Source organism: Suricata suricatta, chromosome 7 (genome assembly GCF_006229205.1).
Source record: "Suricata suricatta isolate VVHF042 chromosome 7, meerkat_22Aug2017_6uvM2_HiC, whole genome shotgun sequence".
Classification (NCBI taxonomy): Eukaryota; Metazoa; Chordata; class Mammalia; order Carnivora; family Herpestidae; genus Suricata; species Suricata suricatta.
Window position 1 is genome coordinate 3,654,358 of NC_043706.1, and position 27,724 is coordinate 3,682,081.

At 49.3% G+C, this 27,724-nt stretch overlaps 3 protein-coding genes across 3 annotated transcripts in view; 1 reads left to right on the forward strand and 2 right to left on the reverse strand.

Annotated features, from left to right (window-relative positions):
* The window catches only part of LOC115296182 (histone H2A type 1-C-like), a 185,542-nt gene that overhangs the window by 4,945 nt on the left and 152,873 nt on the right, over positions 1 to 27,724 (reverse strand). The gene's annotated exons all lie outside the window — the stretch shown is intronic.
* LOC115296173 (histone H1.1) lies at positions 2,188 to 2,954 on the forward strand. The gene has a single exon (XM_029944659.1). The coding sequence runs from the start codon at positions 2,227 to 2,229 to the stop codon at positions 2,866 to 2,868; it is 642 nt and encodes a 213-aa protein (XP_029800519.1). The 5' UTR covers positions 2,188 to 2,226; the 3' UTR covers positions 2,869 to 2,954.
* TRIM38 (tripartite motif containing 38) lies at positions 12,982 to 26,425 on the reverse strand. The gene is made up of 6 exons (XM_029944636.1): positions 25,864 to 26,425; positions 23,487 to 23,582; positions 20,845 to 21,075; positions 19,845 to 19,867; positions 19,474 to 19,586; positions 12,982 to 13,655 (listed from the first exon to the last, which is right to left on the reverse strand). The coding sequence occupies exons 1-6, from the start codon at positions 26,272 to 26,274 to the stop codon at positions 13,132 to 13,134; spliced, it is 1,398 nt and encodes a 465-aa protein (XP_029800496.1). The 5' UTR covers positions 26,275 to 26,425; the 3' UTR covers positions 12,982 to 13,131.

The following is a 27,724-nucleotide window of genomic DNA, read 5'->3' on the forward strand; positions in this document are numbered from 1 at the left end:
TTTTTAAGGTTTTGTTTCTTCCACAACGGACTTTGCAAAGCTTTGAAGGTTACATTTTCCAAAAACTAGACATTGACTTCACTGGTAGTGTAGTTTAAAGCTCTGTATTTGTTTAGTTCTTGAGGAGGAAAACTTGAGAAATATTGCCTGCAATCATATACTCTTTATAGTCCCTGCTCAATAACCCGATATCGGATTACGTATTTCTGAAATCTTTTTCAAAAATGAGATTCTTTTTGTAATGCTTAAATTCAGGAAGTCCTTTGAATCCTACAAGACAAGCTCAACCATGATAAAATGATACTACCTTTTGCAGAAATCGTTCCTGTAATCAGGTGCCTATTTGTTAAATGTTAAACCTGACTTCTAAACTTGGAGCTTTCTCATACTTATGTGTCTTACCTGTCTTATGTTTTTCTAAAGCCTAGAGTGCATTTTGCCAGGTGTAAAATAGAAGTGACTCAACGCTCCAGCATGAACTTCTGAACCTTGAGGAGCAGTCATGGCTTCGGTCCAGTCGACTGCAAATCTGAGCCACAAGGACAAATTTACCACTGCCAAGGCTTAACCTTGTAGCTTTAAAAAATTTTCCAAGCTTAAAAGCATCAAATGTGATAGATCTGTACTAAGAGTAGGCATACCGGATTCTACCTTTTCATTGGTTGAGTCTTTTATACTGATAAGCCATAAAGTAAATTTAGTATCCTTCCTTTGGGTGTAAATTCGTATTTTATTTGAAGCCTGTTTACTCCGATGGATCCACAGGAATCGGGAACCTTTGCTTAAATTCCTGAATCCAGCATTTCCTTTTAAAAACCTGCGTTTAGTTAGATTCCTCACTTATACTAAGAAAAGCCTGATTTTCAAAAACGTTCACTTAACGAAACCTTCCGTTTTTGGAGGAAGGTCATGTACTTGTTATTATCATCGACTACTCGAACGCTTGGGTTCGATCGTTCTCTTCCCAGTTGTTAGAAATTACGTGCTGCGTTTTGAAAACACAGACTGGAAAATGGGAAAAGGATGAGAACGGTAGGGAAGACGGACGTGGAAACACCACATCGCTGGCGGCAAGCTGGGAACCAGCCCCTCGGCGGCTGGCAGGAAGCAGACAAGCTAGGCTTACCCAGGCCCTGGCAAGACTTGTCTGAGAACCTCAGCCACGCAGCGCGGGAATGAGACGCCACCGCCTCCAGGCCGCCAGCCGATTGCCCAGAGCCTCTTCGAGAGGCATTTTCGTTCTTTCACCAGTTTGTTTGCAGGTGAAATCCCTTGAGCGGTGTTGATGCTTTTCAGTGCTTCTTGCAGCCACAAAGAAGCGAGAGGATCACCTTAAGCAGTTGTGCCCTCTCGCTTTCACACAACGCACCCTAACCCCTCTCACAGTCTGCCCGGTGCTTATTTGATGCCCCTCCTTGCCAGGTTTTCAACTTCAGAAGCTTTTGGTGAACGCGACATGCTGACGGGTGATAAAAGGGAACAGCTGCAGGTTGGGGTTGCGTGGGAAGGATGAAAGAGGCATCGGGAGTTCGTGCAGCGCATTGGACTGTAAGAATAAGTTGCAGTTACAGACACTTAATTGTGCATTGTTCTCCGCACGTGCAGCTTGCGTGTTAGCTGCGGTGTGAGTGCTGACGTTTCCCACGACACTCCTCTGACCAAAATTCACAAAAGGCCTGGAACACGGGTCTCACGCCTTGGCGTTGCGGGCAAAGCCACGGCACTGATGAGAGCTGGTCCTGAACCTGCAAGCGAGGCCTACACTCCATACCCCCTCCCCAAGCACACCCGCTTTCCTCTCTTCTTCCCTCCACTCAAGACGCAACGGTTACTGATCAGAAACGGGCAGCCCTGACAACACCTCCAGCTGAAGCTTCAGGTGAAACTCCCTGGATTCCCATTTGATCGCTCCGTTTACACACAGCTCTCCCTCCACCCCCCGAAACCAGAGGCTGGTTTTACGAACGGGAGAGGCCCGCTCTGAGGCCCAGGGGCTGCCCCTCCCGGAGGTTCCGCGTGCCCGAGGCGGCCCGGGTGGCGGCCGGGACCCCGCGCGCGCGGCCGGGAAGCAGGACCCCCGGGAGACACGGCGCCAGGGCAACAGGCAGGCGGCGCGAGCACCAATCACAGCGCGGCCCCGCCCTATAAATACGCGGCGCCGGGGCCTCCGGCGTCTTTCTGCGCAGACAGGTCTTTGCGGTTGGCTTCCTCCCCCTGCTTGGCACCATGTCTGAGACCGCGCCGCCCGCGCCCGCCGCCTCCACTACCCCGGAGAAGCCCGCGTCGAGCAAGAAGGCCAAGCGGCCCGCCAAGGCCGCGGCCGCTGCCAAGAAGAAGCCCGCGGGTCCTTCTGTATCCGAGCTGATCATGCAGGCCGTTTCCTCCTCCAAGGAGCGCAGCGGCGTGTCCCTAGCCGCCCTCAAGAAGGCGCTGACGGCCGCCGGCTACGACGTGGAGAAGAACAACAGCCGCATCAAGCTGGGCCTTAAGAGCCTGGTGAGCAAGGGCACCCTGGTGCAGACCAAGGGCACCGGCGCCTCGGGCTCGTTCAAGCTTAACCGGAAGGCAGCCTCCGGGGAGGCCAAGACCAACCCCACGAAGGTGGTGAAAGCCAAGGTGGCGGGTGCCTCTAAGAAGGCTAAAAAAGTCACAGCCGCTGTTAGGAAAACCGTCAAGACCCCGAAAAAGGCGAAGAAGCCTGTCCCTAAGAAGCCTTCCAAGAGTCCCAAGAAGCCCAAGGTCGTGAAATCTAGGAAAGTAGTGAAGAGCCCTGCCAAAGCCAAGGCTGTGAAGCCTAAGGCGGCCAAGACGAAGGTAACCAAGTCCAAGACTGCTGCCAAGCCCAAAAAGGCGGCGCCCAAGAAATAAAGGTTCCAGCTGGAAGCTACTTCCAAGAAACCAACGGCTCTTTTAAGAGCCACCAACATGTTCCGGGAAAGAGCTTTGGCACACGAGTTCTGGGGCTTCTGCGTGGAATTTACGTCCTCTGCCAAGGTCTCTGCCAAATCCTGCCCCCGACTCCATCTGTTAGAGGGTTCGGATCCCACTACCGGGAGCCAGGCCTTGGTACTTAATGATCATGTCCCTGGGCCTTTAAGAGGAGCCGTTTGGGAGTCCCTTACCCAGTATTTCGTTTTACCTGAGGTTCCTCACACTGTACTAAAGTGTACAGCAGGAACTTCGTGTCCCTGCCTTTGAGTTCCACACCCCAAGCTAGTCCATCATGCATGTGGACAGGTGTCACAGAGCCCCTACCGTGGGCGGAAGCCTGTGCCACGCCTACTCTACCTCCTGGTTGAGTTCAAAGCGGGGACAGCAGTGCTAAAGCGCCCTTTTCCGAAACCAGGTCCCTGGAGAAGGGTTTTCGTGGGAGTGGGTGAAACTTCTGGCTTGGCCACGCCTTCTGCATACGGGGCCCGTCAGCTGGATGTCCTTGGGCAGGATGGGGACTCCCTGGTCTGGGTGGCGCACAGGCCAGTGGCCTCACAGACTCACCAGGTAGGCCTGGCATGCCTCTCGCGGCGCTGGGAAGCTCTGGGAGTGTAGGGCTGTTGCGTGGGCCAAGTTGCAGGCGAGTTTCTGGCCACGGTCACGATCAAGGGACTTGGCTGCAATGGGGTTTTAGATCCAAAGCCCAAAAGCCCTCACCCGCCTTGTCTATCCTGTGAAACAAAGCTGCCCGAGTCCACTCTAGCTGGACTATGTCATATTTCGGTGCGTGCAGGGTTTCCCGTGCTGGCGGTGCTCTGTACCATAGGAAGTTGTGAAGAACACTTGTGCAGAATTGCCCCTTTGTAAAGGTTTTCCAAATTCTGGATTCACATTTTAATCCTGTCCTTCACATCTGAGCAGAAAACTGTTTGACCCAGGGCTACTACTTAACACAGCTCAAGGGAGAATAGGTGTGGTATTCTGATCAAGTGACGGGTGCTCACAGGTCGCGCCCAGACCGGCGCAGGACACTTCTGCTCGCCTCCTACAAACCAGAACTCAGTTGCTGGGTCGCACACGCTGACTGGCAGAATTTACCAGAAGTCTGCCTTGGGGTCCAGGTAAAAGAAGAGATTGCAGGAAACATGGAACCTCTTGGACTCAGATGCTCTGCTGACCATAACTCTGCCCGGACGTCTCCCCTTCCTGCGTGTCACCGTGGCCGGCATTCACCCCTGCTTTGGGGCGGTGTTGGGGGAGACAATTCTGAACCAACGCATCACCTGCACCATAGCACTGAGCCAGTCACATGATTCTGATGAGTATGAATCATGTCAATGAAAGAAAAGTGGTATAACTGAGGTAATTGTTGTTATCCCTTTAGATACACTTCATTGCAGTCCCTTATATATAAGTAAACAAAATGTAAATGTTCGGCTTGAGTTTTCACAAATGTACGTTCCCCTGTTTCCCTAAACAGGATACAGAATATTTCTATCACTCCAGAGAGTTCCCTTATGCTCCTTTGGTGTCAATTCATTAAGACCTAATTAAATGGGAGAAACCTCAATTCTCTCCAAATTGATATAATAGCTTGAATACAATCCCAACAAAAAATACAGCTAGCACTTTGGGGGGGAGGTAGAACCTGGCAATCTGATTCTAAATTCACATGGAAATGCCAAGGGCTAGAGACAGCCAAATCAATCTTAAAAAAAAAAAATAAAAGAAAGAAAAAAGTCTAAGGAGTTACTACTCTCTAATATTAAGACTTCATTAAAAAGCTGTAGTGATCAAGTCAGTATGTCAATATATACTGGTATAAGGATAGACAGAAAGATCAATGTAACAGAAGAGAGTACCCAGAAATAGATCCAAACATCTACAGTCAGTTGATTTTGTCAAAGTGCCAACGCTAGTCAATAGGGAAAGAACATGCTTTTCAACAAATGGTTCTCAAACTACTAGATATCGTGGATGGGGAGAAAAAAGAACTTTAACTCCTACACTCCAAATGGATCACAGACTTAAATGTAAAAATGAAAATTACAAAACTTCTAAGAGAAAACATAGAGGAAAATTTTCAATACTTCATGATAGGCAGAGATTTCTTAAAGATAGAAAAAACCGGGGTGCCTGGGTGGCTCCGTCGGTGAACTGTCCAACTCTTGGTTTTGGCTCAGGTCATGATCTCACGGTAGGTGAGCTCAAGCCACAGTGCAGAGCCTGCTGGGGATGCTCCCTCTCCCTCTCTCTTCCTTTCTCTCCGCCCCGCCCCCCCCCCCAAAATAAACTTTAAAAAAATGCAAAAGAACCAAGAACCATTAATGATAAAATGAGATATTTACCTCATCAAAAGTAAAAATCTCTGTCTTTCAAAAAATAGTTAAGACAATGAAAAAAGAAACCATGGACTGAAAGAAAATGTTTATAATACATATATCTGGCAGAGGACTTGTACCCAGAAAACATAAAGAAACTTACAACTCAAGAAGGAAAATATAAAAAAGAAAGAAAAGTTAGTTTTCAACAGGTCTAGCACATAGAACTTTTCAGAGCACTTGAAAAGAAGCTAACCATTAGTAGCGACTACAGACATGCAAGTCAAAATCACAATGAGACAAAGCTTCACACCTAACAGAATGCCTAAAATTAAAAATGCCCACCTGGTGTGATCAAGGGTGTGCAGGATCCAGGACCCTCACACGTTGTGGAACGAAGTGGACGATGTTATGACCGCTCTGGAAAGACAGGTTGGCTGTTTCTTATAAAATTAAACCAACACTTCTACAGCCCAGCAATTCCATCCAAGAGAAATGAAAACGTGTCCACACCATGACTTGTAGTCAGACATCTAGTGTTTTTCACAATGCCATAAATTAGACCCACCCCCAAATGTCCATCAACAGGTGACTGGATAAAGTAATGTCATGTATCCATATAATGATGCACGGTGATAAAAGGGAACGCGCCGGGACATGTGCAATGACGTGGATGAATCTTAAAAACAGATTGAGAAAAATACACCAGATACACGAATACATGACATAAATTTGAAATATATGAAATCCTCAGAATGGGAAAACAAAGCTATAATAACAGAAAGCAGATCCGTGGCTGGCTGGGGGACAGGGGACTGTGTGCAAAGGGGCACATGGAAATTATCTGGGTTGATCGAAATATTCTGTATCTTGATTATGGTGGTAACTACACAGGGATGTAAAATTTAGTGTATCATATCATTAATACGGGCACATTTTGTTGTGTATAAATGCTTCCTCAATAAAGTTGATTTTTTATTAAGTAGATTATTGGCTGGAATGCAGGTGGGTAACGATTATCAGGCTAATTAAGCACAGGAAAAACTGAAAAATACTATAATCAACTCACAAATACATATATATGGAAAGACATACATATGGAAAGATACTTGAACTATCAAAAACCAAGAAGAGTAACAGCTAAACTATATCAACATCTGAGAAATCAACAAAAAACTGACGCAATAGAAAAATCGACAAACGGTATCATCTGGTAGTACACAGATGAGAACACGGAAATGCTAACAATCACTTCAAGAGATTTACAACTCAGTTCTCAAAATGGACGGATAATAAAGTGAGATGTCACTTTACTCCCAATTTGACTGACACAAATTATAAAACTAGATAGAAGCAAGTGCTGTCGGCTTCAGGAGACAAAAACTCTCGCTCTGGTGCAGGACTCTAGAGCAAGAAGCCACTAGGAACAGGATCTGGTAGCACTTAACGACTTGGAATTCGGGCGTCTCACTGGGAGGGTGAAAAACCGTGCACACTGCAGAGTACTCTACAGTCGTCAGGATTTAGGTAGGTTAGACACAGCCGCATGGGAAGGGTCTTAAAAATATCTTAGAAACACCAAGAGAAGACAGCGTCAGGGCCCGCCAGCTCTCCACCTATAGCCCCATTGTGAAAATAAACAACCTAAACGTTCAGCAGCAGAGAGCACAGGAATTCACACGATTTATTCTTTCAATGCAATGGAAGCCACTGCATGGATCTACATAAACAAAATCAATACCCCGCGGGGGGAAAAGCACGCGACGAAAGGTTAGATATAAGTGGTGAGTGCAGCAAGACAGCGTTTAATCCGGCTTTGCCTGTCCTTAAAAATTCACTCAAATGATGTCACGCTGCATCGATTATTTCGGAAAGTACCTTTTAATCATTTTAATAAACGCCTGTCACCTGTTATTTCTCTAAACACAATCCGAAGCAAATACAGTCAAGTGTTAACTTTTAAAGACCTGGGGGTTCGGTGTGCAGGTATTTTTGTGCTGTTCCATTTGCGGTGTTTCTCTGGAAAGCCCGGCGGCTGCAGCCCCCCAGAGACAAGGCTGAGGGGGGGTGGCGGCGGTTCCCCGCCCACCTCGCCCTGCGGGGGTCTCTCTACTCGCTTCACTGCTTTCCGCTCTGCCTGCCTCAGACCTGGGGTCTCCACCCGCAGCCCCCGGAGATCCCCAGGCTTAGACACCCCCCTCACCCCCTATCCAGCCAGAGCTCTCGCCCTTTGAAGGAAACCCGGAGACCGGGAGGGCGGGCAGATTCCCAGGTCGCCGCGAGGCTGCGGGAGAAGCCCGCTTTGGCGGAACCAGGACTGACCTATCCGGTGGAAGGACACTGGGTTTGTGAGGAGAGAGCCGGCCAATCAGAGACGCCAGAAAGCAAGCCCCTCCCCCGTCCAGGGGCGGTGCGTGGGCGGAGTCTGGCGGCGGAAGGGGCCGGGGCCGGGGCGGTGCTGGCGCCGTGGGCGGGGCTCCAGAGGCCGGAGACGCCGGGACGTTCCCTGGGGCCGTGGGCGGGCTTAGAGGAGTCGTCGCTGCGCTGCGGCCGCGGACTCGGAGTCCGGTGTCGCGAGGTCTCCCCTGCTCAGGACGGCGGTGGAGTCCGCGCAGACGAGCGCGGGCGTGGAAGGGGCGGTCCCGCGGGCAGCACTCCCGCTGGTGGGACTCGTAGTCCCAGCACCTCCTCTCGCCGCCGCGCTGGTGGCCCGACAAGACAGGCTCCTGGCTGGAGAGAGGGGCGGGGCGTGACCTTGAACGCCCACAGCACCCGCCTCCGGGAGAGAAGGGTGTGCTCCATCATCCCTGTGGCTCCTGGGGTGGGGGGACCCGGGTAAGACCAAAGAAATGACAACCCTGGGGGAGAAGCCCGTTCAGTGTCACTACGGAAGCTCAAGATGTCAACCCTCGGCCTGGGCACCATGACCTCACATCCCTTTGTGATTTGTCCCGGGCAGGCCAGCTTGGGTGTGTCAGGGAAAAGCTCTCCAGATAACCACCGTGGTCTGCTGGAGCTGAGAACCGCTGATCTGGGCCGAGGCCCACACAGTAGTGAATGTTTTTCTTTGTCGTCTCTAAAATTGAATTAATATTTTTTCTTGAGTAATGGAGGCCCAGAGGGGTTGAATTGCCCAGGGTCCCAAAGAGATTACGTGATGGCAGCCCAAGAATTCCTCTTTAGCAGGTCCTGTATATGAAAGTGCCTTGCAATTGTCACATTACCGCAAAAAGCGGACTTACTGTGTTATATAGCTGGTGCTCTGTACCTGAGCACGTCTCACAACAGCCTGGGATTATTGCCCCGTATCACACTCGTATTACACTCGGGGAAACGGAGACCCAGAATGGTGGCCTCTCTTAGCTCCTGTAAACAAATCAGACATAGATCTGGGTGTACCTTAGAAGGTGAAAATTTCTATTTCTGCAGGGTGTCCAGCGAACTAGAGCAGGCATTTAGGATTGGCACCAAGATGTCAAACAAACAAAAACCAGTCCCATTCTTAGATTGGAGCAAAGAAACACAGAGGGACAGGTGGCTGCAACACAAGGCAGGTGGGAAGGAGAGTTGATGGGGGAGCAAAGGACGGCCTGAGGGCCACGCACAAGCAACACTCTAGGACCCCCTCTCGGGGTGGGGGGCTACGCATGACATTCCTCCAGTGCTTACCTGATAGAGATCAGAGTCAGGCAGGACATGCGTCTTCATCCGTACGCCACGGCCTCAGTAATTTAAAAGAAAAACGCCATCTCCAGACACCTATAGACTCTTCCCTGGGACGCCCTGTCCTCCGAAGGCCGGAACATTTTATGTAGTCAGCCCCGCCCACAACCCTAGTGCAGCTCTCCCAGCCCGGGTCCTGTCCCTGTGCTGCAGTAACATCACCTTTTTGCACTGAAAACGACTCAAGATTTCTCTGCTGGTCGATGGCTCCAGAACCCCGCTTCCAATCACATCAGAATGAGCTCTGGGGACTGAAGGCCCTGCCAGTGCGCTGCAGAGAAGAGAGCCTGATTCCTAGAATAGGATGGGAGGGGTCATGTTTACTTGTCCAGAGACACTCAGGATAAATTCAAGGAGTCTAGCTATTTCTCTTGGCCACCTGCTCATTGACATGCTAATCAGTTTCTGCCTAAACTACACTCTGTCTTCCTTACTCCCAGGGAAGAAGGGAATTTGGAGTGAAGGGCCTGAGGAGTTTCCTGCACATCCAAGTCCAGCTACCTTGATAAGTCTCTCCTTCCTTGGGAGTCGGGAGAGCAGGCTGGCCATCAGGGTGGGCCTGAGGCTCGGGGCCATGGTGAGTGTGAGGATCAGGTCTCACCAAGGCCCAGGGCCCGAGGCTGGTTGTGGGCAATGAGAGGGGAATTACTGATGTTGCCGAGAGTTCTAACTGACCTGGTCTCTGGGGAGACGCTGGGACTGACTCTGCCACAAGCCAAACACTCAGGGTGTCTGAATCTCCCTCCCTTAGTTTCTGTTGTTTTTTTTTTTTTTAAAGTTTTTTTCTAATGTTTTATTTATTTTTGAGACAGAGAGAGAGAGACAGCATGAGCAGGGGAGGGTCAGAGAGAGTGGGAGACACAGGGTATGAAGTAGGCTGTAGGCTCTGAGCTAGCTGTCAGCACAGAGCCTGACGCGGGGCTTGAACCCACGAACTGTGAGATCATGACCTGACCTGAAGCTGGATGCTCAACCAACTGAGCCACCCAGGCGCCCCTCCCTCCCTTGGTTTCAACGTTGAGACTTTTTTTTTTTTTTTTGAGAGAGAGAGAGACAGAGACAGAGTGTGAGTGGGGGATGGGCAGAGAAGGAGAAGAATCTAGCAGGCTCCAGGCTCCTAGCTGTCAGCAGAGCCTGATGCAGGGCTCAAACTCACAAATTTCGAGATCATGATCTGAGCTGAAGTCCACACTCAACCGACCGAGCCTCCCAGGCGCCCCAATCATCGTTCTTTCTTATTCAGCAATCTAAGTGTTTAAGGGTATAGACTTCTCTGCGCAGAGTACTCTACACCAGACCCTGCCAACAATGGGATGCCACTCCTCACCCGGAAAGGCTACACTTGGATAAGACTACAGGACCCCATGACCTAGTGACTTATCCTGCACAAAGATGTGCTCCCAGTTATCCTGTGGGTCTGAGGCTCCAGAAGTAGGTCAGTGCAGTCAGACTATGGGGACAGAGAACAAATAACACTGGGGTTCCTTGAGAGGAGGGGTACCATTTTCCTCTTCCCATCTGACATTCTCCAACTTGGGTTGGAGACAAATAAGACAAAGAGACAAAGACAAATAAGAGACAAAGAGAAGTTTATTAACATATTATGAGATAATAGAAAATACATATATTGGCCACTGACCCCAGCTCCTGGCATAGGACTCCTAAATCCTTTGGTACTTGCTGGGTGATAGGAAGGTCTCTTGTTCTAATGAGGTGGCTGGGGGAGGGGGGGGTACGTGTTCCTGGGTGGCTTCAGCATGGGGGCGGGTCGCCAGAGAGACCAAGCCATGATTAGAAGTTTGGAACTTTTGGGCAGAAGACCTGAACAGATACTTCTCTAAAGAGGACATCCAGATGGCCAACAGACACATGAAGCGATGCTCAGCGTCACTCATCATCAGGGAAACACAAATCAAAACCACACTGAGATCCACCTCACGCCAGTCAGAGTGGCTAAAATGAACAAATCAAGAGACTATAGATGCTGGCGAGGGTGTGGAGAGATGGGCACCCTCCTACACTGTTGGTGGGAATGTAAACTGGTGCAGCCGCTCTGGAAAACAGTGTGGAGGCTCCTCAAAAAACTATCAGTAGAACTCCCCTGTGACCCAGCAATAGCACTGCTAGGGATTTACCTGAGGGATACAGAAGTGCTGATGCATAGGGGCACGTGTACCCCAATGTTCATAGCGGCACTGTCAACAACAGCAAAATCATGGAAAGAGTCTAAATGTCCATCACCTGATGAGTGGATCAACCAGATGTGGTATATATGTATACAATGGAGTACTACATGGCAATGAGAGAGAATCAAATCTGGCCATTTGTAGCAAAGTGGATGGACCTCGAGGGTGTCATGCTAAGCGAAATAAGTCAGGCAGAGAAGGACAGATACCATATATTTGCACTCATAAGTCTAAGGAGAAACCTAACAGAGGACCATAGGGAGGGGAAGGGGGAAAGAGAGTTGGGGAGAGAGAGGGACACAAATCATGAGAGACTACTGAATACTAAAAATGAACCAAGGGCTGAGGGGGAGGGGGTGGGAGGGTAGGGGGTGATGGTCATGGAAAGGGGTACTTATGGGGAGAAGCACTGGGTGTTATATGGAAATCAATTTGACAATAAACTATTATTAAAAAAAAAAGGTTTGGAACTTTCAGCCCCATCCCACCCTCTTGGAAGGGAGGAGGGGCTGGTACTTGAGTAACTGTTGGTTGTGAAGCCTCCATAAACACCCCAAAGGTACAGGGTTTGGAGAGTTTCTGGGTAATGAACATATCCACATGCTAGGAGGGTGACACACCCCAACTCCGTTAAGGACAGAAGCTCCTGTGCTAGGAAAGTTTTTGGACCTCATCCTATGTATCTTTTTTTTTTTAAGTTTATTTATTTTGAGAGAGAAAGAGACAGTGTAAGCAGGGGAGGGGCAGAGAGAGAGAGACAGAGAGAGAAAATCCCAAGCAGGCTCCGAGGCTAGGGGACAATCTTGCCAGACTGAGCCCTCAACCCACGGGGTCTGCTCTGACTCTAGTTACTTGTCAGAATTGAAATGAACTGTAGGACATCCCTCCGGTCACGAGAAGTGAAATATTGAGAGAAGGTAGGAACGAGAGGGTGAAGGAGAAATGGAGTTTTCCCTAGACACATGGGAGCACTCAGAGACGAAGAACTCAAAGGGATGACTAGCACTTGGGCTCACAGCATCTTAACAAAAGAACGATCGATTTTCAGAGAAGGGCTGAGCCAAAGGACGATGACTTTCTAGGCGGTGCATTGTGGGAAGGCACATAAACAGGGAAGTAACGGCGGACAGGGCGAACCTGAGGAGGATCTGTGATGGCCATTTCTCTGGGGCCCTCCCTGGGCCGATGAAGGTTTGGGGTTGTCTCTGATGCCTACTTCCTGCCCTTCCTGGAAGAGGGGAGATGGCAGACTCCTTTACACATGGAAGCCCTTTCAGGCAAATAACTATTTGCTGAGACCGTATTCAAGAGAGCGGGCTTAGCACCGTCTGGACACTACCAACTTCTTTTCCAGTCCTGAGTCCCGGTGTGTTCATTCTTTATCTCCTTTCCATCTGAAACATCTCGCCGTAAGCCCTGTTTCACTCTTCTTTCGTATTTCACTTGTTACTGCCCAGGTAGAGCTGACGAGGCCTGGTGGGTGTCTGCCCACCTATGGGTCTGTGGCTCAGATGATGAATCCGATATCAGCGGTTCAAAGAGTCACTGCTGTTTTGCTTTTCCTGCTCTTTCTAGCAGTTAGCAGAGATGATGGCAGCTTTCCGTCCCTCCCCACCCACGGGTTGGTACGGCATCCAACAAACTGGGAGAACGCAGACCTCCTGACCGCGGGGTCACCCTGCGGGCCACCCAAAGAGTCCCGTCAGTCCAGGCTCGGAGCCCACTGAGGGAGCGGTGAGGACAGTGCATGGTCATTGCTATTGCCTTGCTTTCCTCCAGCTCAGGCCGACCACCGGTGGTGTTTTTGCAGTTTCCATCCATTCATTCAAAGCAGGTTTATTAAGCACGACCAGCCCAGCAGAGTTCTAAGTACAAGAGCAGTGAAGAAAACGGACCAGATTTCTGCCCTCATGGGGCTTCCATTATACTGTCTATGCTAGTTACACCAGATGGAGATTTTGTTTCTTTCCTCACTTGTCCGGGGGAGGGAGGAACAAAGGAGAATGTAAGTAAACCCGGAAATAGGGCCGGAGAACATCAGAGAAGGAGGTCCTCGGGAAGGTAAAGATGTGGCAGCCAGAGGTCATGTTGTAAAAGGAAACAGCTCCGACATCGTAGTCCAGAAAAACCCCCACGACCAGAGGCTGCTCCCTTATATAAAGGAAGGTTAGTGGAGAGGTGAGCGCTACATAGCCTTTCTTTTGACATAGTCTGATGGCCCAGAACCCAGACTGAGGGCTCTGTAACATGCCGATGTTTCTGTGCACATTTTCCAAACAAACTCCTAAATCCCAGCCAGTTCCTTCTCCTACATCCACTTCAAAGTACTGTCTTCCCGAGGTGAAGCCTTCACAGCCCAGGATACAGGGCAAGACAGTGAATCTCCTGGGGGAATAGTCCAGATTCTCCTGGAGGCGTCCACGAGTCACTTGTCTCCGATCCTCAGACAGAACTAGCTCATGATGGGCTGTCTCTGGATCCAGAGTCACACTGACTGAAAAAAAACATAAGTAAGTAAGTAAATCAATAAAGAAGGAAGGAGGGAAGGGAGGGAGGGAGAAGGGAGGAAGGAAAAGAGAAAGGAAGGGAGGAAGGAAGAAAGATGGAAGGGAAAAGGGAGAGAGGGAGGAAAGAAGGAAGGGAGGGAGGAAGGAAGAAACGAAGGAAGGAAGGAAGGAGAGACAGAAAGAAAAAGAGAGAAAGAAAGAAAGGCATATTTTTGTGGCTGGGATTTAGGAGTTTGTTTGGAAAATGTGCACAGTTTAGTTTAAATAAAACCAGCCTGTGCTCTAACCTAAGCATTGTCTCTCCCTAGAGGTGAGAGCGAGCTTAGGCAAGTCATACTTCCAAACTCAATTTTGTTACGTCTGAACTAGGAATTATCGTGTCTGTCACAAAGAGTTGTGGGGGAACTGAGGGAGTTTATGAATGCTTAATGCTCAGTAAAATTCCTGGAATACGGGTAAGTGCCCAATAAGTGGTAGTAATAATGATAATATCATCTTCACCATCACCATCTTAGTCACTGGGAGAAGCCGAGGACCAGAACTGACCCGAGCTGACATGGTTACTGTCCTCTCTAAAGCCAACAGGGAGTCCTCCCAGAGAGCACTGGGCAAACAGAAGCAGAGTTGGGAGTATTTAGGACCTGAGTCCCACTCCACGGCTATCAGTTGCGGGGCCTGCATTCCTCTGCTTCCGGTCACACTCCCCTACAGCTACAATACCCTCCACCTGCTCCTGAGGCCTGGCCGGGGGGCGGGGGGAGGGGAGGGAGGGGGGGGAGGGGGGGCCGGCTCCCGGCCAATCCCCAGCCCTGGCTGCTTCACTGCTCCTTCTTAATGACCTGGATCCTCATCTTTACAGAAAACCCCTTTATTAAATGCTATCCAATCAGTCCTTATACTGAGGCTGACTCACAAAAAGTTGGGGTTTCAATTTATATTATCTGAATGGTTCAGGGAAACCCACGTTAAGAAATCAAAATGCTTACACTTGAAGGAGAAAATAGCAAGTAGGATTTTAAAAATGTTACCTTGTATTGCTTATAAGTGGCATGTACAACAAAGACAGTTAAAGGATGAATAATAGATTTATATTTATATAGCTGGTGTAGCTACATCATCATATCCAAAGACATTATGTCCAAGTATTCTTACAGATAAAAATAAAGAAAAACATATAATTAATTAGGGAGATAACTCAATTCCAAACACCCATGCACTGATAGCAGTCTCAAAATACACAAAGCAAAAAGTACAGAATTACGAGGAGAAACAGACAACTGTACAATCATCATGAAATATTTTAACATCCTTTTTTCTATAACTGAAAGATCAGGCGGGCAAAAAAAGGCAAGATATGAAAGATTTGAACAACTCAACAAGAGCAATCTGATAAATATTATGTCAAGCTCAGCAGTGAATAAATAGAGAATATGCACTTATCTCAGACAAAGACGGACTATGTACTAACTGAGTAAACACACATTCGAATGAATCATGTTGCATAGACCATATTCTCTGACCTCAGTACAATTAGGTTAGAAACCAATAACAAAAATCGATAACAAATATTCTGGGGCGCCTGGGTGGCTCACTCAGTTGAGCGTCCTACTTAGGCTCAGGTCATGATCTCTGGGTCTGTGGGTTTGAGCCCCACATCAGGCTCTGTGCTGACAGCTTGGGGGCTGGAGTCTGCTTCCGATCCTGTCTCTCTCTGTCTCCCAAAAATAAGTAAAAAATGTTAAAAACTTTTTAAATTTTAAGTTAAAAAATAAAGTATTCTAAATATTAGGAAATGTAAGTCATATCATAAATCATAATGTGATGATATATAGACTTGAACAATAATAAAATGCTACATATAAAAATTATACAGTGAAGTTAAGGTGGAATTTTCAGGAAAATTTTATAGCCTTTAAGTACTTATTTTAGAAGAAGAAAAAACCTGGAAATGAAGAGGCTATCCGACTTTAATTAGAAAAAGAACAGAGAAACCCAAAGAGCATTTCTTTTTAAAAAAGGAAAATAAACAATAAACCTATGAAAGGAAAGAAAATAATGCAATGGAGAAGGAAAAGCCAAAACTAGCTTTCACGAAAAGACTAACACAATAAGTATACCTCTAAAAGGATGAATCAAAAGAGAAAATAAGAAAGGCAAAATTGGAAGGAATACAGAAATTTAAAACTTAAGGGAATTTATGATAAACTTTATGCTACTAATAAAATTGAAGACATCAAGAAAATAAATTGCTAGAAAAATAATTCTTAGTAAAACTCAATGAAAAGAAAAAGAATACAACAGCAAAACCTAACATTAAGAAAATATTATAAGGAACTTAAAGTCTAACCACAGATAATAAAACATGCACATACACCAAATAAAAAGCGACCCTGTCAGTTTTTTAAGAAATTCTACCAGTTAAGGGACAGATCATGGCAATCTCATATCAAGTCTTCCAAAGAACAGAGAATAACAGACACCTGTAACTTACAGACATCGACCCAAAAATCCTAAACAAAATAGAAAAATAAGAAGTTACATTTTACATATACATATATAATTATGTTTTATATAAATATGCATATTTAACTTACATTTTATTTACACATATTTATATTTTTTATATATATGCATACTTTGTGCATTTAATGTGTTTATCATGTATGTTATATATTTTTACAATATATTACATAATCAATCATATGTTACAATATAACTATTAATAGTTACACAGATTATGTAATTGTATTTTATAGTTATTAGATACTCATCTGATATAGGTCAATATATACTATGTATCATATAGAATAGATAATACATGAGATCAACCATATAATCCCTACATATCATATATCAAACTTTTCAATATGTATTAGTAGATTTATAATACTCTGTGTGTATAATTGCATGAAAAGACTGATGTTTTCATTACCAACTCGACAAAGAGTCAAGGAGTCAAGGTGAGGAGGCCACATACAATGTCGTCCTCCACAGAGCTGGTAACCAATAGTCGTGGGAAAGGACGTTGTCTGCAGAGGCAAACTTAACAGGAAAGCACAGACTCATTTTATATGTGAGGTCTGTCGTGTGATGTCTCTTGATATGCCAGCAACCGTCTCCACCATCACTCCGTTAGCGTCCTGCCGCCCTCAGAGCACAGGTGAGAGCTGAAGCTGTTTTCTAATGTCAGGATTCCTGTTTGCCCCCTGAACGGTTTGCTTCACGTCTCTCTGCAACTAACGCTCACCTTGCAACGTTAGTGCAGCGCGGTAATGACGCTCAGGGTAAAATGATTGGGTATCAAACCTATACGTCACATATACTGTATATATATCAAATTTTAGCTTTTTCTGAGACTGCAACGGTGGTTTAACATTAGAAAATAAAATGATCATAATCACCACATTAACAGATTAGAAAAGAGAAACCACATGATCCTGTCAATTAATGCAACCAAGTCACTGATAAAATTCAATGCCCACTGACGCAACTGAGCTCTTCGGAATCAAGACTCAGAGACTTGAAGGAAAATGTGTCTTGAAACGCTGTGTATCAAAAGATAGAATGAAAATGTAAAATGCCATCCATACACCAGAGATGTGAGCTAGAATAAGCTCCCGTGAATCAGTAACAGGAAGAACCCAATGGAAAATGCTAAATAAGAACAAATTCATGGGTAAATCATAGAAGAAGACCGAAGGGCTAATGGACTATAAGAGGCTCAGCCTCACTAGCGAAATCATAGCGCACTGAGTCCACAACTAGGTACCATTTCAGATCCATCAGATTGTCAGACATTATAAATTATAAACAAAGACTCAGGGAGATGTGCAATGCTGGGAGCTCTTGCGTTACTAGCAGGGTACAAACTGATACAACGTCAGGACCTGCAGTGTTGAGTCAAATTACGACGTGCATCCCTACCCGGCAGCACCTTCAGTTCAAGGCACGTCCTCCGAGGAAACCATCCACAGGCCACGAGGACATATGGATAAGAACGTTCACACTGCTCTGATGTGCACCAGCAACACACAAAACAACCACACACAAACCTCGGCGCCCACTCCACAAAACAATGAATTGAGAAACACATCATATTCATTTTTTGCCACACTGCCGAGTGATTGAGAGAGTGCGTTCTAATCGATACTACCTGAGTTACCACTCATCGGCTGCCTTTCTGTGCCTTAGTCTCCTCAACTGTACAAGTGAAAAATGCTTCTCCAGGCCGATGGTGCTATAAAACCGTAACGCACGTGAAGGGTGCTTGGTACATGGAAGTTGTTTTTTGTGGTGCTACGACGCTGAAAAAGCAGCAAGCGTTAAGATGAACAATCCCAGCAACCCCAGGGCCTCGTATATGCCCTACAGGGATGGAGACACCAGGATGGAAGGCTGCGTGGCCACGGAGTTATTGCAGCGATACTACAACACCCAAGTGCTGGAGGCAGCCTGAAGCCCCCTGCTAGGGATGTGGTTACATATAATTCTGATATTCTTATGGAAGATTAGCATTAAAAAGCAATGAGTGACATTCTATATGTTAAATGTTTATAATGTTTATAATCAACGTTCTACATTTTTCAGAGCTCAGGCGTGGCCACTATGACAGACAGACATAAGGGTGGACCTTGGCAATCTCCGCCTTCCACTGTTCATGCCTTATATGGCCCCTCCCTTTTGAGTGCGGGCATGACCCTCGAACTGCCTCTGACCAGCAGAATATGGCAAAAGTGACACGATGTGACTCCTCTGACTCGGTTTCATTACACGGGACTCGAGCTTACTAAAAGACATGCTCTAGAGACTGTCTCCTGAGCTCGCTTGGAAGTAGTAGTTGGCCATGTTGAGAGGCCCATGTGCAAGAGGTTGAGGGGTGCCTTCTAGAAGCGGGGGGCAGCCTCTAGCCAAGAGCACCCAAAATGCCAGGGCCCTAAGCCCTACAATCGTAAAACAATGAATTCTGCCAACAACCTGAGTGAGGTTAGAAGAGGATTCTTCTCCGGTCTGGACTCCATGAGAACCCAGCCTGGCCAACACTTTAATCTGCAGCCTTGAGATCCTAACCAAAGGGCCAACAAAGCTGTGCCCAGATTTATGACTGACAGAAGTTGTGAGATAATATGTGTGTGTTGTTTGAAGCTGCTAAATTTGTTTACTGGTATAGATTAGCCGCCAAATCATTTTAGGTCAGGTCCGATTTTGTAGCCAAACAAGTTTTAAAAAATACAGAATTTTCAGAGCTTTTTAAATTTTGTAATTATAAATAAGAGTTGTGGAAATATAGTAAGCTCTGATGAAGACAATCAGCAGAGCAAGAAGCTCACGCTTTGGAATTGGTAAAATTTGGTTTTCATTATGGTTCTAATATTTATCATCTGTTATCTGGGCCGAGGTCCTAAAATCACTTGAACCAAAATCCGGAATACTTATCTTTCTTGCACTGTTCTGAAAGTTGAGTAAAATATTAACCACAAACACTGTCCCAGACACGGCGCTAAGCACTTCACACATGTTGACATATTTACATTTCATGACAACCCCAGGAAGTGGAGCTTCTTCCCATCCTCATTTCTCAGCTGGGGAAACTGAGGACGTTATTTGCCCGGAATGACTCAGCTCATGTACGGGAGCGCGGGGGTCTGGAGGGTCTGCACAGATAACCAATATGCTACATCTCTGTTTGAGAACCACTAAAAATCACTAAACGCCCTCTCTGGCCGAGGGCCTGCTGGGGACAGGTGGCGAACGTGGAGACCACCGCAGGTCCCTTCCAAGCGTAGCATTTCGGGATTCTTCACATACCTTGATAGCTCCGTAACCTTTTCTTCATATCAAAATAAAGCTCTGGAACACTGCACACAGTATGAACCTCCAAAGAATGGGTCTCTGGTGTTTCCAGCTTCACGGCCCAACTCCTAGAAGAAGTAGAGGAGGAGGATCTCTTCAGCGACACCTTCCATTCGACTCAATCTACCCAACCGGCTTCCCTCCCGCACGCACGGAGGACGGCTTCCCTCCCGCACGCACGGAGGACGGCTTCCCTCCCGCACGCACGGAGGACGGCTTCCCTCCCGCACGCACGGAGGACGGCTTCCCTCCCGCACGCACGGAGGATGGCTTCCCTCCCGCACGCACGGAGGATGGCTTCCCTCCCGCATGCACGGAGGACTTACCGGCGCAAAGTCTCTTTCACATCCTGCAGAGAAACAAAGACAAAAAGGGCGTGTGAGAACTTCAGTGTTTCACGAGGACTGGCACATGGGGCTGCTCTCTGGAAATGCTCCTTCCAAAGAAGTAGAGAGAGTGACCCCAGCCTAAGATCTTGACGGATACTCAGATGGAATGATTCCCAGCCGGCACCGCAGGATGCTGGTCGTCTGAGTCTGTTCTCTTCCCTGCTGAGATCTGTGCCTGAATCACAGCCTGCGGGAAGCTGAGGCCAGAGGCCGGAAGCTTTGCCCATGCGCCCACGCACCCCCCAGCAAGACTTACTTCTTGCCTTGGCCTAACTTCTTTCAGAGCGAGCCCATATTAAAGACCATCTGTCACTAAGGGTCCTTCGTGGCGGATCCAGGCACAGCCCCTGCAAGTGGGCCGCTAAGACGGTGGTGGCCATTACCACGTGGTGGTACGGCACTCACCAAGTCTCCTGCTTACGGTGTCACCTCTAGGTCTATTAGCGGGAGCCAGAACGGGCAGTTCCCAGCATAGTTTACCTCACTGGGCTGGGTCTTTCATTCAGCTGAAAGGAGGCCCCATAAGAGCACTGGGGGCGAGGGGGAGGGGTCTATAAACAAACCAGGGGAAAACTGTCACTCTCGCCCGCTGCCCCACAGCACCACCCACCAGTCGAGGCAGTCTGACAGTCAGGGGTCTGTGCACACAGGACAGAGGCGAATGGCAGCAAACATTACTCCATGATTCTGTTCAGCCAACGCCCTACCACGTCCACCCAGTGGGGGCATATTTTTCTGATTCGCATAAAGGTACCCTATAGACCAGTGAAGGGCCCCCCGTAGACACTGAGGGTATCTAAACGTTCCTCTAAATTCCCCACATCAGTGCGCCCCTTTGGAGCGAGGCAGGTGGGCCTCGCCAGGCGGCCCGCGCACCCTCGCGCTTGCTCTGAACACCTGAGTGTTCCTTCCCGCACGCGCACGCGCACAGGCCCACCTGCAGCAGCACCTGCGCGGAGCCCTGACATCTCTCCTCCAGTTCCAGGATGTGCCTCTTGAGCTCTTGGCTCTTCTGTTTCAGAGTGGTCTCGTTATCCACCAGTCTCTGTAGAGTCTGCTCTTTCTCTTTCTCCAGTCTCCACAGATAAGACCTCTCCTCTTCATGCAGGAAGCTCTGAAGATTCTCAAATTCAGCCTGGATTCTTTGCTTCTGACTCTCTATCTTCTCCTAGAGTCGAGAGAGTATGCTCAGAAGGTGGAAACAAGCCAAACGTCCATCAGTGAATGAAGTGATGAAATGTGGCGGACCGACAATGGAATGCTACTAAACCTGAACAAGGAACGAAATTCAGACATATGCTACGACACGGATGAATCTTCAAGACATTACGCTAAGTGATATAAGCCAGAACCAAAAGGACAAAATATTGTATGATTCCACTTAAGTGAGGTAAATAGACTAGTCAGATTCTTAGAGACAGAAAGTGGAAGCGTGGTCACCAAGAGGTGAGAGGAGACAGGAACGGAGAGGTAGTGTTTCATGGGCACAGGGCTTCCGTTTGGGATGATGAAAAGGTCCCGGAGGGGAGTCCTACTAACAGATGGCGGTAATGATTGCAGAACGTGAGAAAATGCTTAGTGCCATGGAACCTTCCACTCACAAATGATCACAATGGTAAAATTTATGTTATGTAGTATTTTAACACACACAAAGTAAAGTTTTCTCAGCTACTGTGACATTTTCCCAGGAGTCATTGGAGCTGGAAGAATGTCACAAATTTCCTGACGGAGGCGGGCCTTCGGATGTGGGAGAGCCATCACAATTCTATACGGTCACCCGATCGGATCGATTCCCGTCTTCAGGCAAGACGCAGGAGGAAGGAGGGGCCCGAAGGACAGATAATTTAACCACGGAACCAGGGCTGGAGTCAAACACTTTATCAGGGATAGAGGAAGAAAAACAACGAGTTCTTATTTGGGATGCAAGGAAGTATTTCTGGGTCTGAGGGAATTTCTAGAAGCAAAAGCCTGTAACAAACACCAAGGAGACTGGACTCTGAGACAACAGGCCGGTAGGGAAGTCAGTGCCATCAGCGAGGGGAGGTCCGGCCGGGAAAAGTTTCTCATACTTCTGTGTAGACTGACAGAAGCCACATGATATCTCTTGTGGGACCAGGCTTTCATTTGGGAGGTAGAGGACTGCAGTTTCCACTAGTGCTTTCCCTCCTCACGCAGTGTTTTGATGACCAAGGTGTTGTGCTATGTGGGGAGCTGCCAGAAGAGCAGCCAGGGGAAGAGATGTGTGCCCTGACCTAAGATCAGCCACCTGCAGGGCAGGACAGTGTTATCACTCCCATCTCAAGGCCGGAGACAGCTTGGCTGGGCTTTCTTATCGGCCCCTCGGGCGCTGTGCTAAAACTGCAGTTTCTGTTCCTCCTTTACCCTAGCTTTCTCCTAAAAATCATGACCCTGTTCCTTAGCAACTGACCTACGTCAGCTGCCTTGTCTTTTGCCCTTTATAAGATGTGTGTGTTCTCTCAATAAACAGGCTTGATCAGAGACTTTGTCTTGCCTCCATTCTCTGTGCCCCCTGCCCCCCAATTCTCCCTCCCTCCCTCAGGACCTGCGTGGACTGACCTGCGGGACGGGTCAGTGCTAAAGTGTCAGGATGGGTTTTCCTTATATATATTAGTGCGTTTTTTCCTTAAGAGAGGATGCACAAGCAGGGGAGGGGCAAAGAGAGAGGGAGAGAGAGAATCTTAAGCAGGCTCCATGTACCAGTGTGGAGCTACTGCAGGGCTTGATCTCACGACTGTGAAATCATGACCTGAGGTGAAATCAAGAGTCAGACAATTCCCAACTGAGCCATCCAGGTGCCCCACTGTATATACATGCATACATACTCAAGATCCTCCCTACTGCCCAAGATTCCCGAAATGAGGGAAGGGAGAGTGTCCTCCAGAGTCTAGCAACTATACGCAGAGGATCGGGGCAGAGACTGGAAGAGGCCCCTGAGAGAGGCAAAGCAGGTGTCCGGCCGTGTGCTGCCAGACTACATACAGACTGTCCTAAACAATGCGTCTCTGATCATGAGGAGCTAGTCGCCATGGAGATCATGTCAGAGCCCCTCTGTCTTCAGCTGAAGTGTGTGGATCTTGCAACAGTTCTGACCCTCCTTATGGATCAAGTCGACTTCCTGTACCAGCCTTGAACAGCACGAACCTCAACCCCAGTGACTCCCTTTTCTGTGTTCGCAAAGACTAGCTGCTAAAGCTCTGGGGCCGAGAGGCGCTCTCTGCTCTGCGGCAAATGTGCCCGCGTAATGCAGCTGAGGCCTTCAAAGCAGGAAGGGACTGCGAGGCGCTTAAAATTTGAACCCCTGGGCAAGGATGGCATGCCAATTCTGGAATCAGGAACCCGAGCCAATTACTCTTGAAAAGTTGAAAGGACTGGAGATAAGTTCTCACAGACGTAGACGACTAGGGGCACAGAAGCAAATAATCTTTTCCTCTTTGGGTTTCATGTGATTACTGGGTCTGGTTTAGGGAAAATGAATTATCACTGTGTTTCACCAACCGTCCGCCACGCCTGTGCTCCCGGACAGAAAATAGCTTGAGGTCAACGAGCCCAAAGTCTTACATTCCATTCACTCATCTGGTTTCTCGTCAACGCCTTCAGTTTCGTACATTCCTCGTCCAGCTCCCGCAAATTCGTCACAGCACTCTGGAGCCTTTCCTGAAGGGAAAATTGGGTGAACAAAGTGTATTCAATCTGACAAGTCTTCATTAGGCACGTAAGAGGAACCCAAGCCCTCCCAGACTACTGCGGTAACACTGATCATACGCCGAGCGGCTACACCACTCTAGAAAGCACACCTGCACGTGCCGGCGCATACGTGAGCCTCCCCGGGAGCTCTGAGCAACTCGTGCATTTTAATATCATTTGTGGGCCGTGGAAGCTGAGGCTTGGAAAGGGGCTGAACAGGGGCGCCCAGGTGGGTCCTTCGGTTAAGCGCCGACCTCAGCTCAAGTCATGAACTCACGGTTCATGAGTTCAAGCCCTGCGTCGGGATCTGTGCTGACAGCTCAGGGCTCCATGCTGACAACTCGGAGGCTGGAACCTGCTTCAGACTCTTGTCTCCCTCTCTCTGCCTCACCCCCCCTTTCAAAAATAAAACATACATTAAAAAATTTTTTTAAATGGGGGGGTGTTAAATAACTTGCCCACGGTGCTATGACTGGTGGGCGGCTGACGCTAGGCCCACCTGGAGCCTGAGCCCTGAGCGCCGCCACTTCCGGTCTCCCCGGGAAGCGCTTCACAGAGGACAAGGCGAGCACCGTCCAAGAGCAGGTTTCATAGAAGAGCGTGTGGAACCAAACACAACCAATACCAGAGGGTCTGGCGTGCGCGGAATGTGCGCGTGCCCAGGCGAGTCAGGCCGCGGCTCCCGCTCGTAGGAACAGCTGACGGAGGGGGCAGTGCTGATAGCTCTCGAAGGGGCACAATCCACGGAGCCACTCTAAACTGCTTTAGCGTCGATATCAAACTTTGGGGTTATTTTTCAGAACAGTTTCTCACAGTTTCATGGAAAGCCATTCTAAGCTGACCTAAACTGCTAGCTGTGATGAATGCCACAAGGGTCGCCTCCTATCTTCTGTAAACCCCAAGAGTACACTATTAATTGTTGACTATTCTCAAGAAAGGGCTCTATGAAACTTGTCAGTGAAAGACTGTAGTGCTTTCTGCCCGGGGGCCCCAGAATCTACTACAAGCCCCCCTCTAGCTCATGGGCTCCACAGTGGGCGCACCATTTCCCTCAGATGTAGGCGGGACCGAAAGAGAGTAAGGCCGCAGGACTGTGTCCCTCGTTCCTTCCCTGTGGCAAAGGCCAGCCTTCCTCTACTGCTTTTTTTTTTTTTTTACTTTTTTTAATGTTCATTTATTTTTGAGAGACAGAGAGAGACAGCGTGAGCAGGGGAGGGTCAGAGAGAGAGGGAGACACAGAATCCGAAGCAGGCTCCAGGCTCTGAGCTAGCTGTCAGCACAGAGCCCGACACAGGGCTTGAACCCACGAACTGTGGGATCATGACCTGAGCCTAAGCCGGATGCCCAACCGACTGAGTCACTCAGGCGCCCCCTGCTACTGCTCCTGAGTGGGAAACTCAGGAGTTACCCCAAACCTCCCCCTCCCCCTCTGTGAACAATCATTTCCAAATCCTTCAGCTCCTCTTCCTAAATCTTGCTGGAAACTGTCCCATTTCCCCGTTCTTCTAGGAACAATCTGAATTTTACCCCTTAATACTTTTGCTTTCTCAGTGCCCAGATGTCCTTTTCAAAGTCAACCTGATCTTTCAATCTGTAAATAAATCTCCCCAATGACCGGTACTGCTCTGGGCTAAAATTGAGACTTTGAGTTGATACTGTGGTTCTGGGCTCAATCTCCTTTCCCAGCCCATCCCTGGCCTTTCCCGACACCCCCCACCCCGCTGTGCCTCTGCACATGTCCCCTCTCTGGAACGCTCTCTCTTCTCTCCACACCTCTGTCCACGGTTAATTGTTACGCGTCTTTCAGCAGTCACTTCTCCGAAGGCTCCTAGCTGATGTGTGCCCTGCTTGACCGTAGGACACCTAAAAGCGGGGTGTCTTGGTTTCCCGTGTGTTCTGAGCAGATCGCGGTCTTGCCCACTGTGGCTTCTGAACTTTCACACGTGGTGAGAAGCAAGAAACCACGCAGGGCTGGGTTCGAGCACACTGCATTCTGGGGCACAGAGCAGTGCGTGCCTCATACCAGGACTGGAGAGGGACCAGGGGACAAGACGGTGACCTTCCTGCTGAAGGTCAGGATGGACAGTCAGGATTTGACTCAGTGACGACCCAAAACAAACTATTTTTCCCGTCATGAAAGACAGGGCCTGAAGGATGGCTTGATGGCAGCCGTATCTCAGGCTCAGAGCCGCACGCCGTGGGGAGGGGGCAGCATGGGAGCCGCGCTGGCCACAGACGTCCACGCCCTTACCCTGTAGCTCTGGCACACGTCCTCGATGACAGCTGTGTCGTGCCCTTGGTGCTGCGGTGACCGCTCGCAGCGCCAGCAGATGAGCTGGCCCTCGTCTTCGCAGAACACGTGGAGGAACTCGCCGTGTTCCTCACAGGACAGGTCCTGGCCCATCTCCTTGATGGCTTCGATGAGACTTCCCAGCTGCCTGTTGGGCCGGAGGCTGGCCAGCCGGAACGGGGCCCGGCACTGGGGACAGGGGAAGACACTGGTCGAAGGGCTCTCCCGGCGGAGGTTCTCGAAGAAGTCGGTGATGCACGGCCTGCAGTAGCTGTGCCCGCAGCTGATGCTCACGGGCTCGGCCATCAGGAGCAGGCAGATGGCACAGGTGGCTTCCTCCCTCATCTTCTTGGTGACTAGGGGTGAGGCCATGGCATTTCCCGACAAGGTCCAACACTGGAGCAGGAGACGACAATCCACAGGGATGGAAATACCGCCAGGCGCTGGCTGCCCGAGGGCCTCCGCGTGTGCCCCTTGGAATCTTCGCTCTAGAGAGAAGAAATGGATTGGAATTTAGATGATACACGAAACACAGCGGTGTTGGGGGCGCTGGGGTGACTGTTGGTTAAGCTTCGGACTTTGGCTCAGGGCATGATCTCACAGTGTGTGAGTTCGAGTCCCGCCGCGGGCTCTGTGCCCACAGCTCAGAGCCTGGCGCCTACTTAGGATTCTGTCTGTCTCCCTCTCTGCCACTTGTGCTCTGTCTCTCTCTCTCTCTCTCTCTCAAAAATAAACATAAAAAAATGTCCAAAAGAAAATGGCTGTGTTGTGGAAAACAGGAGTGACTACTACGGGACCACTTACATTTACATTAAGTAAAACGAAATAAAACTTAAAATTCAGCTTCTCAGACCCACTAGCCGCACTGCCGTTGTTGACCGGCTGCAGTGACTGGTGGCTACACTCCGGCTGGGAGGCGACACTCCACCACCGGGGAAAGGTTAGTTTCCTCCAGCAAGCGCTGCCGGGCAGGGGACCAGGCAGGCTAAGTCGGGGAGGGAGCGTGGAACCCTTTCCAACTCTAAGAAACATCAAGAATCAGTATTCCCAGAACTATTTTGGGGGGACTGGCAGGACCTGGGCGGTCTATCAAGGATTCCATCCAAGTCGTCAGAGGTGACGCTACCTGACAGAACCCTACCCCGCCCCCCGTCCGTCCCCAAGGAACAGATGACAGCAGGGTGACAGGGTCTCAGGGGAGCTCCTCCCAGGATGCTAATGAGTGTAAACAGGGCGAGGAGAAGAACCGAGGTGTCCTTCCCGGAGTTCTGGAAGGTCTGAGGGAGAGAACTGGAAGGAGCTGGGAGACGGGCTGTCCTGGGGGGCGGAGCTCCTGGAGAGATCGGGAGGGGGCCCCGTCTTCTCCGGGCCAGGGCCTGTGTCTCGGGGTGACTGGAGCGCAGGGGTTCGCAGAAGCGAGGTGTGAGGGGGCTGGAAGCAGACGGGGCAGGCGGAGGCCGAGGGCCTCCCTGCCTCCCGACTACAGGCCCTGGAGGCGTGACCGGGAGCAGAGGGGGCGGTGCGCGCCCACCGCGGCCCTGCGGGGGGGCCGGCCCGGTTCCCCCTTCCCGCTCCCGCGCGCTTGCGGGGAGCAGAGCGTCGGGGCGCTGCTGAGAGTGGCCTGTCCTTTGACAGGAACACGACCAGAAATGGCGACGCAGCTCAAGGCGCCGGACGGCCCGCTGCCGTCTAACAGCCGGGTACCGGCTCTCACCGTCACGGAGAAGTGCCTCTGGGGACCTCGGCGCCCCCGCGGCTGGTGGGGGGTCTCCGCGGGCACACGCGCGGCCGGGCCCGCACCTCGCCTCCCTCCCCGCGCCTC

Bases quoted from the DNA above. Each gene is read 5' to 3' on its own strand.
- LOC115296173 (XM_029944659.1), top strand. From the start codon at position 2,227: ATGTCTGAGACCGCGCCGCCCGCGCCCGCCGCCTCCACTACCCCGGAG.
- TRIM38 (XM_029944636.1), bottom strand. From the start codon at position 26,274: ATGGCCTCACCCCTAGTCACCAAGAAGATGAGGGAGGAAGCCACCTGT. The intron at 21,076-23,486 runs GTAAGACTTTGG...TCTCGACTCTAG, and splicing joins ACCAGATGAGTGAATGGAAT to GAGAAGATAGAGAGTCAGAA. The intron at 19,868-20,844 runs GTGGGCCTGTGC...GTTTCTCTGCAG, and splicing joins CCGCGCAGGTGCTGCTGCAG to GATGTGAAAGAGACTTTGCG.